We start from the raw sequence: 12,525 nt of genomic DNA on the forward strand, positions 1-12,525 counted from the left end.
CATGCATTTCGCAGATGTATAGATCATTCTTATCCTTTGTCGTCTGTGTATTGTAGGATGACCAGTGCATTTAACCGTGACCAGCTTTTGATCCGATTATCGGCCTAATCCCTGGAGATCACTGACATTAAAAATAAACGACGTACTTCATATTCAGTTAATAAAAGGCCCAGTACAAAAAACGAGAATAATCAATGATTTTTAAAGCAGTCAAGCTTTCAAATTTCTGTTTATACAACCAATAGGCAATAGTTCAATCCACGTTGATATATACATGTATATATGTGAGAATGGTTGCCCAAACAAGTCGATAGCTACTATAGGGAGAGCCACGATACTACCTTTACCTCTAAGAAACAATTCCAACCCATTAAAATGCTAATTAGATTAGGTCAACCTCGTGTGTCAACACCTGGAATTTTATTGTGAAGGACGACAGGTGAAAATGACCTACAGTGTCATTTCCAGCATCTTGCAGGAAATGGATTGCCGGGAATTCCGTTAATTACGAATATTCGATTTTGTGATATTGATTATGGAATGGATCAAGATTTATACAAACTCTCAGAATTATGTAATAATTCTCTCGGGTCTCTGGAGTTATTTGTATGATTGTTAAATAAATGTGCGATTGAGAATGAACAGTCTTGGAACGGTGCTATGGATATTTTCTTCCCTTTTCCTAGCGACGGTAAGATAAATGAAACAATATTTTGCACTGGAATGCAAATGTATTTCATGCATTTCAAAAGGTGTTACTTTAGGGGCTGATCGTTTCAACCGGTAAAAAATCTTTTGGCAATAATACAGAAATAATATCATAATCAGAAACTGTCATCTTTAAATGCATGCACTTCAAATAATTTGCTTGAGGCAAAAGACAAGAGACAATGGGAATACACCCTCCACACACAACTAGAAATATATGTCGGTGAACGGATGTACAGATTTAGTTTAAAGTTTGTATGTAGTACAATGATAAAGTCAGAGGTTGGTGACTGGTGAGTTCTCTCGGTCATACTCCAAAATAATTCCACATTGACTGAGCAGCTGTTGAGTGAACATAATAATTAATATAGTTGAAATATAATACCATACATGTACAATAAAAATTAAACCAAGTCACGCTCTCAATTTTTTTGTTTTAATATATATACGTATACAACCAATTGGTAATATTTCAGTCCCTGTAAGTATGCTGATATATATTTTGTATATAATCTCTGGCAAAATTTACTTGTAATCATTATGTTATATTTAACGGGATGTGACCCCCCCCCCCCCCCCCCCCCCAATAATAAAGAGAATCATAACCTATCTCTCGCATCCTTTGTACACGTACATGTATGTGTGTGTGGAGGGTATGTAAAAAGCGTGAAATAACATTTTATACATGTATGACCATTACTATTGATCAACAAGCTATCAGAATACTAGTAGTTTCATATCTGGGGATGGGGAATGGTATGGCATGTGCACGTCCATTGATCAAATGAGCATGTTTGATCTCTAAAATGATTTTTGTTTATAATGGATGAAAGTGATTTTTATATTTTTTCGTCTAATCAATCCTTTATTTTGTGTAACTATCCTTCCTGATGTACTGAAGCTGTATATTTTATTTGACAAAATAAATAAAGTATATAATGAAGGACAATTATTTTGTTAGCATTCATTTATCCCTAATTCTCAGTTTTTATGTACAGCAGAGTCTATATAGCTTACAAGTATGTAAGAACATTATCAAAATGAACGCTGTAATTATGTCCAGTGCATCTGGAACGACGGGGGACTTATAGGCAATTAAAAAGCAAGAAAACTATCCCCATTTAAAATTGCAGTAATAAATCTATGACTCTAGGCCAAATATAATAATTAATATAGTTCTCTTTTGAATAAAAATAGTAAAGAAACGCCAAACTTTAAAAACGCACAAAGCCATAGCCGATTGTAAGAAAATGATTACTGGTAGATCAGTCATACTAAGGACATGATCGGTCGTAAGGAAAATTCGATTGGTCGCATATAGGACAATAACGTAGCATCGTTTTTGAAAGTGTTCGGGGGGGGGGGGGGCAAACTCATCCACAGAATCTTGACAAAGCTATAAAAAAAAAACCATACACAAAAGATAAAAAAAAAAACCCCAAAAACAAAAGATTAAAAGAGAAAAAAGCTTACTTTTCAAAATCCTAATGGGGGGGGGGGGGGGGGTAGGGGCTTTAATTTCGCTCATTATTTTCTTATTTTCAATTCACTTTTTACATGGCCCCCATAAAAGTGTGGGGGGGGGGGGGGGGGGGCTCCTTCTTAATTAATTTTTTTTGTATGTAAATTTAAGAAAAATCTTTGCTGCACTAAAAAGCGATCACGTTCGATGTTCAGAATCACTATAATCTTTTTGGTTTAAAAGTAGCCTTTTTATACGGTTTTATTATACATGTATCTTGTTTGATATACTTTCAAAACTATTTGAAATGTTCAAAAATATTTCAGGGAAGAAGCGAGACGTTGGAGCTGCAATGCGATTCATCACATGGTATACATGGAAATCAATCAAATTATAATATTGATATATAGATATGATATGGCATCGATCATCAACGAGATCATGAAATTCTGTAGTTTGAATTTTTTTAATTGCAGGATGGAATAAAGTGCTGGGAAAGTGTGTTCTTAAAATACATCAACATCGATCGTGGACAGAGGCATCTAGATATTGTCAAAAGTAAGATAGTTGTGGTAAAGAGAGAGAGAGAGAGAGAGAGAGAGAGAGAGAGAGAGAGAGGGGGCTGAACATTACGTATTCAACAAGGAACGATAACCCGTATGCAACGCGATTTTGAGGAGGAGACTTAACGGGCAAGAGGAGCAAGCTATAAAAAATCCCTGAATTTATTAATGAATTAGAATACAGAATTGCCAGGTTAAGTACCAGGTGAGCATGGAACGTTAAAAGAAAAGTTAACTGATATGCCAGTAAATATTCGTATTTTATTTAAAATATTGAAGGTATGGCGCCAAACTTGCCGAGCCGAAAGGCCCAGAAGTCGGCGCTCTGTATAGCGGGGTTGCCAGCCAAAGAATAAGGATAGAAGATTACTGGATAGGTACGGTATAGACAAATGTTAATGTTAGTTTCCCCCCCATAGCTTGGCATAAGCTACCAATTGGCACGGGGAAAAATCGTGTCTGAGCAATTAACAAATTTTTAACGAGGCATGAACTGATGAACCATTTTCGTTTTTACTGTTTCAAGAAAATGTATATAATGTTGAGTACCATTCCCCTGGTATGATTTTGTATATTGATTATCCTAGTCAGTTAACATCTGTCTGTTGCCTTTTCTAAAATCGAAAATATTGTGATTCAGAGAAGAGCCTATATACAATGTAGATGTACATATACCATGTACATGTATACTCCATGTTATTTATAGTTAGAGTCCTTGTGTTGTTGATAAGCTATAGTATTGCGGTAAACTTATTTTTACATGTGGCGAATTCATGCTCCCTTAATTTGATTTGATTTTTGTTAAATCACCGAACAATTATAGTTAAAAAATTGATATTTACTGTTACTTATGGAAATACATGTACAATGTCATGTAATGAAATCAATTTAATCTGTTTCCTAGGTTTTAACAGGGTAGGTTACTCAGGAGTTACGGACACTGTGGGATTTTGGAGCGATGGGCGAGGGGCACCATTGGAGGCGGGGGTGTGGGGAGACTTCCAGCCAGACTGGCAGGGAGGAAGCTGTGTGTATGTGGACCCAGAGGGGAAGTGGAAAACTGAGTCATGTAATGTCCTTCTGCCATCTTTGTGTGAACGCCAGGCCTGTCCGAAAGGTACCAACATAAAGACATGTTCATGTATTTCATAAATAAAAAAATCATCCTCTTAATCAAAACAAGGAAAAACACAAATTATTATTAAGAGTTTTGCTGTCATAGGTGAATAAGATTATGGTATTGTTTAATAAAATGAGAGTTTTTTGCTTGTATAAAATTTCTTGACAGGGACCTTTAGTTGTGCCACCAAAGAGCGATGTGTAGGAGTGGCGGGTCTGTGTAATGGTGATGATGACTGTGGCGACAGATCCGATGAGAGGGATTGTGGTATGATGGTTAAAGTAGAGTAAACAAGTCTCATACAAAGTACCAGTACCTATATTAAATTAGTACTTTAGTACTTGACTACCACTAAATCTGTAGATCATACCCACCAACTTGAATCTTGACTATTTATTTTTGAAGTTCATGAAATTGGAAACACCTGATTTATTTTGTAATGTGCATCAGAGTTTGTGAGTAAAATCATCATATTTAAGATTTGTCATGATTAGAACCATAGCCTTAGTTTTAAGAGTGATATATTTAGTATTCTACTACAGTTATCGCCGAGATCAAAGAGATGCCGCGGACATTATTCTCCAATATACCACGAACGTCATCAGTAAATTATCAGATCAGATATACCTATTTGTCTCGCACTGATCATGAAAGTACAACTTCAAACCGTCAAAATTTTTAAAACCATGTCAATTTCACGTGTTAGTTCCAGTCAAAACGATGTGTTAATTGCCTCAACTGTTTATTTTTAAGAGATCAATGCGGCTGTTCCTAGGACCTCCCCACCACATTTTCACTGCGTGTTTTACATAAAATATTTAAAGTGTAGTAGTAATAATCGTATTAAATTGCCCTTATGAACATGATTCAAAGATATTTTATAAATAAGTGAAGAGTATTAAAAATCCAAACAAAAATCTGTCGTCTGCATGTGATTCCTTTGATCGATACACATGTAAACATTACTAACAAAACTGTTGGGGTTACACGGAACAGCCGTCAAAATGACCTAGATCGTCTCTCTATAGGAGAAACGATCTGTAGAAATACTGGGCTGTTAGTAGAATAGAAATAAAGTTCTTGTTATCGTGAATGTTGCAGGATAACCTCCTCAGTCTCGAAATGTTGTTTGAAATATAAAAGCCTCGGCTAACGCCTCGGCTTTTATATTTCAAAACAACATTTCTCGACCTCGGAGGTTATTCTGCAACATTCACGAAAACTCGTACTTTATTTCTTAAATAAGTCTCAGTATGGTGTTCCATATCTCATGATATCTGAAAAAGGCATATTACTCTTTTCACATAATTTGTTTCACCAGTTAAATAAATTGTACTGGAATTTCAAGGGCAATAACTTGTCCTTGTAATCTGAATTTGTTGCCATTTATATTTTAGCACAGACATGTTCTTTCTACCAGTCTGGCACAGAGGGAGCGATACAGAGCATGTCTTATGGGTCAGGCCCCTACCCAGCCAACAAAACTTGTGTCTGGATCATAGAAGGACCAGTGGGGTCACAAATACAAATTCAGGTATTAGATGATTTGAATATGAAGATGCATTTAGTATTGAATGGGAAGCAGTGGCAGATCCAGGATATGTTGAAAAGGGGGGGGGGGGGGTCTAGGGGACGCATTGAGGTCCCCAGTGGGGGCCCAGGGGGCAAAACCCCTTGAGGTACGAAGTTTCTGAAACAAAGGACTATGTGTGGTATGGTCAAATATCTGCCCCCATTTTTAACCATTTTCTAAATAGTGCCATTTGAAAACCAAATCTTCATAAATCATTGTACAGAGTATGCATATCCCTTTAATCTTGGTTTAAGTCATCATTGCCCAGTCGCTGTTTATCTAAGACGTCACCTAAATGACCAAATTCCCGCACTTTTGCAAACAAATGAAAATATCGTTATTTTTTATTTATATTTTGCATTCAAAAGTATAGAGCGCAGGTCTGCTCAAGTACGATTTTAAAATATCGTCATTTTTTATTTATATTTTGCATTCAAAAGTATAGAGCGCAGGTCTGCTCAAGTACGATTTTAAGATATGGTTTTCTTTATGTAAATATACAAAACATACGTAAAAGTGATACTTGAGCAAGCCTGCGCTCGATGTTTCCCAGTCGAAAAACCCTCGGAAAACACCCATATTTCGCTACAAAACATCAATTTATCAAAAAAAGACAATCTTCATGACGTCATTTCTACATTATGACGTCACTGTGGCGACAACCCTTTACATACTTTTTTCCGATACGATTTCAGCTATCTTCTACCTTATTTTTAAAGCTCTTTAAAAAACGTTAATTTTGGGGACAAAAACTGAATAATACTGCACATAGTCCTTTTTGAGCTATTTTAGCTATACTAGCTAAATAGATGAATAACAACAAAAACTGATGAACTATAGTTCTACTTATCTTTTTAAAAACATTTTGATAAAAAAAAGGGGGGGGGGGGCACAGGCCTCATGGGTTCCCCTTCAAAATCAACTAGTGTGAAGGTTGCATTCATTTAAACATTAAAATGTCTTTTTTGTGCTTCATGCAGTATGAAGGTAGCAAGCATTGCAGAAAAGAGACACAACCCACAATAGCTGTCATTTATAATGTGAATTTTTTAATTTGAAATCATGAAATTACTTTCATCATGAAGAACTCACAATACATTCTTCTTCAATATAGTGAATTAAATAAATATTTTAATTCTTCTCAGGTGACTGATTTGGAGACAGAGAAGACCTTTGATGTATTAGAACTTTGGGAAGGCAGCCTTGATTTAGCAACCAGTAAATGTCTGACAAGACTGTCGGGTAGCCAGAGGCCTGATGGGATACTGATGAGCTCCAATAACTTTGTGATCACCAGATTTACTGCAGATTCTTCAAAGGAGTTCAGAGGCTTCTCAGTGAAGTGGACAAGTGGTTAGTTTCAAATCTAAAATTCATAAAGTTGTAGGAAGAAGAGAAAAAGAAAAAAATTGAAAGAGTTTCTTTGAATTTTGTGATTATAGTATACAGATTTTAACTTTTCCTTTGATATGTTTGCTTTATCAGGTTGTATAAGATATATAATAGATTTGTCCTAACACACTTGGTTCTATCAAGAAAAGTAACTTGCACTTTTCAAATTAGCTCTGTTTGAAATTTCTCTTCCATCAGTGAGGAGGAATGGAGGGAAGTTTTTTTTGTCTTTCAGTATTTTTAAAGGAACTGAATTATGCTAAAAAAAAAGAGTTTGTCATTTTTTTTTTACACAGTTATCTTTCTTTGAAGAAAGATGCTCTACAATCTTGAATTGGAAAGTAAAAAAAAAAATATCGGAAAATTTGATGATGCTGGTATAGACAAGAATCTTATTTTCTAGGCATACTCTGAAACATGGATGTGCCTCAGCATCCATTTATTGATTTTTGTTCATCACATGTGATTCACGTACTTAGCAGACCAAATTGTATGTCTTTTTGAGCTATCCGGCAAGTTGAAATAATGTGATTCCCTGTAAGACAAAGCCATGTTAGAGTGTATGTCATTTTGTCTCCCTTGTTAATGAAAGAAAAAATAAATGTAATGGAAACCAGTATTTTATGGAAACTTTTCTAGCATATGCAGTTGACAAGTTTGATTATTATGTGTTTCTATTCACTGACCCAAATGGTTTTGATATTGATATTTTGAAATTAGTTTACATGATTTGTGTCATTTACTTGAATATTTAGATTTGCAATGTTTGTTTCAGAATCAATGGGGAAAAATAATGTATATATTGATCAGAACATTTGATGAGGGTTGGTGCTCTTAAATTGCTTCAGTTGGGCCCAACCTAATAAAAATCTGTAATATTGCCTGCTGAAGAAAGAGCTTCATTTTTGTAGATGAGAGATATTTAACAACATGTTAAACAAACATACATGCATTGAGCAACAAGTGCAAGTTACCTTGATCAGTTCAAAACGTAGTTTAAACTTGAGCAATCATGCACCAGTTGAAATTTACAAGTTTTGATAAATTTATATTAAACTTTTGCATAATTTGAATGGCCTACATTTTGTGAAAGCAGATTTTGTAATTTTGTTGTTAAAAATTCAGATGTACAATATATATTGCACTGGCTTAAGAGGTTTGCTGCTAAAACAAGTCACCAAGCATGCACTTACATTAAGATACTCACCTGTATTTATTATATATTTCCCCTCGTAATCATCATATCTGTCTGTTTGCACATTTGTAGTCTTATGATTTTGTCCATTTATGTATCATATATGTATATTTACTCTCAAGGGACTGAATTTAGCTGCTCTTAAGGTGTTGCATCATTTTGAAGCCACTGTACCACACCAACAAGTATATTTTGGCTGTAACATGTTTTTATTACAGTACACAGATATCTTAAAATTCCAGTATACGAAAGATAATAGGCCCAGTGATTTAAAATTGGAAATAGTTTATTTAAATCTTATCTGAGAGAATTTATCAATGCACTTCATACAACTACTTTATAGAGCTCGAATTTCATAAAGTTTAACTCCCTTGTTGTAAGAGAAGAAAATATTTGATATGACAATTTCTTTTATATATGAAATTTTGTTCTTGTTATTACTATTGACAAGTTTGATTATCATTCATCACTATGTAATTAATGATTAATCTTGTTGATGATAATTGTGAAAATTGTCTACGAAATTTGTGTTATTTATTAGAAAATTTAGATTTGCAATGTTTTTCTTTTAAAACAATGTGAAAATGTAGTGTATATATCATTTGATGCATCGCAATACCTGTGGAGTTTCCCTTCAGTTGGACACTTCTTAAGAAAACCTCCAAATCTAATTTCAACTCTTATACATATTGTCCCACTGAAATGAAAACTTCATTTTTATGTTTTGAAAATTCGCATGAAGAAAATTTCATAATAAAATCCTTGGCTACCATTTTATGGTTTTAGATGTTTGTTCATACATAATTAACGGAAAACTATTATTTTGATCTTGTTTTTTTTCAGTAAACTTGTCTTTTTGCCAATTTGTATTGTAGAAATGTATGTTATTGAAAATAGATCTCAAGGAAGAGTTAAAAAAACCCCTCTACATTAACATTTAACACCCTTTTGATTGTTTCTTGTTTCTCACATAGAGTTTGCCTGCCAGATGATGATGATTAAGAACTCTAGAAGTAAGCCTGGTCTAGCGGGGGAATATGTGAGCTCTGTCACGGCTCTGGACTGCCAGACATTGTGTTCCAATAGCACTGCCTGCACAGGGATTGAGTACAGTAAGACTGAGCACACCTGCTTGTTGTTGAGAGAGACGCCACAGGTGGTGGCCAGCACATGCTGTGATGTGTACGTTAAGACCTGTCCTGGTTCTCCTGGCTTAAAATGTAAGATGTTTGTAACTAAAAGATGAAAATTTTCATATTTTATGAATAAAATATTTGTTATTAAAAAATGACAAGTAGTAAGAATATGAACATATATTTTTTAATAATGAGTGTATTAGTACGAATTGTGCTCTTACTGGTACATACAAGATGCCCACTATGGGTAGCACTCTTAAATATATGCAAATGATGCAAAGACATTTTTCATGCAATCAAATCTTTTATTTTGTAGCTTTAGCCCATGTGCCAAATCTTGGTGGAAGAGTTGAAGCTGGGGTAGAATTTAATGATATATCCACCCCTTTGTATCCACTGAACTATCCAGGTGGACTGGAGATTCTGTGGATTGTCCAATCAAAAGGCATGTCTGTCATCACACTACAGGTTAGCTCAAAAATATATTCTGTTGGTGAATACTTAAAGGCTTTTCTGTAAATAGGTGATGAACAGTAAAAAATTTCCACCTGCCTTCTATTTTAACAAGTATAAAGTAAGGATTTGGGTATAATTATTTCTCCCAGAATTATTTTTCATTGTTGTTGAATATTCTTTAAAAATCAAAATTTACTTTCAAGGTAATTGATATTGAGCTATGTGGAACAGACTTTGTAACTGTTAAAGATGGTGAACACCCTTCTGCAAATACTCTGATGACCTTGACCTCATCAAGTGTGTCAGGGACTATGACCATTTCCACAGGAAACAGAGTGTACATATACATGAAACTGGATCATCACTTGAAATGTAGAGGAGTCTTTCTGCAATACAAAAGAGGTACATGTATTTAATAAAAGAGGTACATATTTATTGAATCAATTTACGTATATAGCCAAAGTTGGTAGAGAATTTTTTTTAATTTGTTTTTAAGCACTGACATTCTATTGGTAATACATGTAGAAAGACACAGCCACTGACTTTGTAAACATTTTACTACTATATTGAAAGCTAGGATCATTTTAGGGTCTTTTGCTTTGTTTGCTAAAAAGTAACTTTGAATGAACATTAGACTAAGTATGGTCTTATCAAAAGCTAAAAGCCAGAGGTCATGTCAATTTTGGGTCTGGGTCATTGATGTGCTCGCCAAAAATTGGTCGATTGGTAGAATTTCTCATCATTGTCTGTGATTTGACCAGCTGCTGACATGGACAATATATGTCAAGATTTTTCCCTGATGATAAAAATATTTCATACTTATTTTGGAATTATTGAGTAGTTGATAAACATGGTTTGACTATTGGTATTAACTTACTTATTTTAGGATGTAACCTCGATTTGAAAACAAATAAAGGAATGATTTTTAGTCCTGGCTATGGTGTGGCTAATTACCCACCAGTTCTGCTGTGTTCCTGGCTGATTCAGACTGAGGCTGGTCGACCTCTCCTTCTCAGGTTCAGAGATTTCAGACTGCAGGAAAATATGGACTATGTTCAGGTACACTTTGTTTTTTTTTATGCCCCCCCCCCCCCCCCCCCCTTTTCAAAGAAGATATCTAGGTCAATTTTGGTACGATCGAGCAATTTTCAACAGTTATGTCCCTTGGACTTAAAAAAAAATTAAAATTTTTTGCAGTTGATGTTCATTTTCTTTGCAGGGGTTGCACATAAAGGAAATTTAATATACAGATTTATTATAATTATATCTAGGTTAAGTTTAATTTTGGGTACCATTGAGCAATTTTTGCCCCTTGGACTTTAAAAAATTTCCAACTATTTGCATTTACCATTCATTTTCTTCGCAAAGGTCTCCAATGGAGGGGAAATAAGTGTTTCACAAACATCTCTTGTTATACTTTCATGTGACTTGAAATTATAAATAATAGCAACATGCATTAGTGTTATGTATTTTGTGATATTTGCTCAGACAGTTCCTCAAATTTTATAGTTACAATTTTGTAGCATTGAAAGTAGATCAATAACTGAAAACCTAACGATACCATTTCACATATTCAAAATTTTCAAAATCCTCTAAACATAAGAGCAATCTGATAACATTTGTGAAGACTTCGCTCTTTTCAAGATATAAATTGTTTTGGACTTTATAAATGAGTTATTTTTCAGGTTTTTCTGGGTAACACAACCTCTGGCTCCCCGGTACACACAGGGTCAGGGTTCACAGGGAGTGTTCTACCCAACAATGCCATCTCCAAAAGTGGAGTTTTGCTAGTGAGGCTGACAACCAGTGCTACAGGGGAGTCCAAGGGATTCATGGCTTCTTTCTCTGCTGGTCAGTAAAGAGACATATCCTAATAAGCTTTCAGTAGTCCTATTTTGAATTTCTTGTCGTTATCGTTAGTTTACTTGAATTTGATTGATAAATCTGTCTTTAATAACTGTGATAAGCAAAATTACATATTTATTTCAAAACCATTTCCTTTTCATTGTATATCCAGATTAGAATAACATGTAGAAACTTATTTCTATTCCAAAAGCCCACAGAATGATTAAAATATTCACTGTACGTGGTATATTGTTGCTTTCTTTCAAGTTGATTTTGTGTTTTGATTTTAGGCTGTAAGAACATTAACTCTTCCTCTGTACTGATGAGTTCAGGAGCCTTAGAGATTTACCCCGAGTCTGTGGTCACTGTACAATGTAGGACTGGGTACTTTCTTCAGGAGCCTTACTCGGGACTGACCCAGGTCACCCTCCAATGTCAGGAGGGAGGGATTTATGACAAGGTCACCCCTGTCTGTGCTCGTAAGTTTTCCTACATATATGTATCTGTTTGAGTGTCCAGATTTTAAAAGAACTAAGAAATGTTTTGTTAAAGATGGTTTAAATAAGAAAAGCAGTGAAAAATTGTTTGTTCATGTCTTCTAAAATAAATTTAAAGTATTTTTGCTATTTTTTAATGATTAAAAAAAAATCTTGTGTAAATTTGATATCAAATTTGATTGTTCAACCTAGCTTACCACTGGAAAATAAAACACTGCACTTAATGCAATGTTTGATTGACATTTGCATGGACACTTTATTTCTTTACTGCGTTGTAGAATCATTTTGTGGTCCAGCTCCACTGGTAGAAAATGGCTACATTGTGAACAGTACAGGAGTGTATGGAGGCGACAAAGTGACATACTCTTGCAAAAATGGGTATTCTACCACCCAATCTATGGTCATCATGTGTCGGAGTAATGGGGTGTGGGGAACCGTGCCCTCTTGTCAAGGTCAGTGTATATATATTTGTCCAAATTTATTTTATTTTTTTTTTTAACTCTGTACATGTTTGTTGGTATTGAGCATGCTAGTCTCTGATGTTAACTGGACAATTGTCCAAAAAAGGAAAGAACCTG

The 12,525-nt window shown here is 34.7% G+C and overlaps 1 protein-coding gene across 1 annotated transcript in view; it reads left to right on the plus strand.

Annotated features, from left to right (window-relative positions):
* Positions 1–2,477: 2,477 nt before the first annotated feature.
* Positions 2,478–12,525, plus strand: part of LOC128155204 (uncharacterized) — a 38,476-nt gene continuing 28,428 nt past the window's right edge. The window contains exons 1-13 of the mRNA XM_052816802.1: positions 2,478–2,539; positions 3,013–3,110; positions 3,638–3,850; positions 4,022–4,120; positions 5,251–5,387; positions 6,572–6,779; positions 8,988–9,233; positions 9,466–9,617; positions 9,809–10,007; positions 10,492–10,664; positions 11,291–11,456; positions 11,741–11,929; positions 12,226–12,399. Coding sequence (XP_052672762.1) covers positions 2,478–2,539; positions 3,013–3,110; positions 3,638–3,850; positions 4,022–4,120; positions 5,251–5,387; positions 6,572–6,779; positions 8,988–9,233; positions 9,466–9,617; positions 9,809–10,007; positions 10,492–10,664; positions 11,291–11,456; positions 11,741–11,929; positions 12,226–12,399 — 2,116 coding nt within the window. The remainder of the gene's footprint in view (positions 2,540–3,012; positions 3,111–3,637; positions 3,851–4,021; positions 4,121–5,250; positions 5,388–6,571; positions 6,780–8,987; positions 9,234–9,465; positions 9,618–9,808; positions 10,008–10,491; positions 10,665–11,290; positions 11,457–11,740; positions 11,930–12,225; positions 12,400–12,525) is intronic.

This window comes from Crassostrea angulata, chromosome 7, assembly GCF_025612915.1.
Source record: "Crassostrea angulata isolate pt1a10 chromosome 7, ASM2561291v2, whole genome shotgun sequence".
In the NCBI taxonomy this organism is placed as follows: Eukaryota; Metazoa; Mollusca; class Bivalvia; order Ostreida; family Ostreidae; genus Magallana; species Magallana angulata.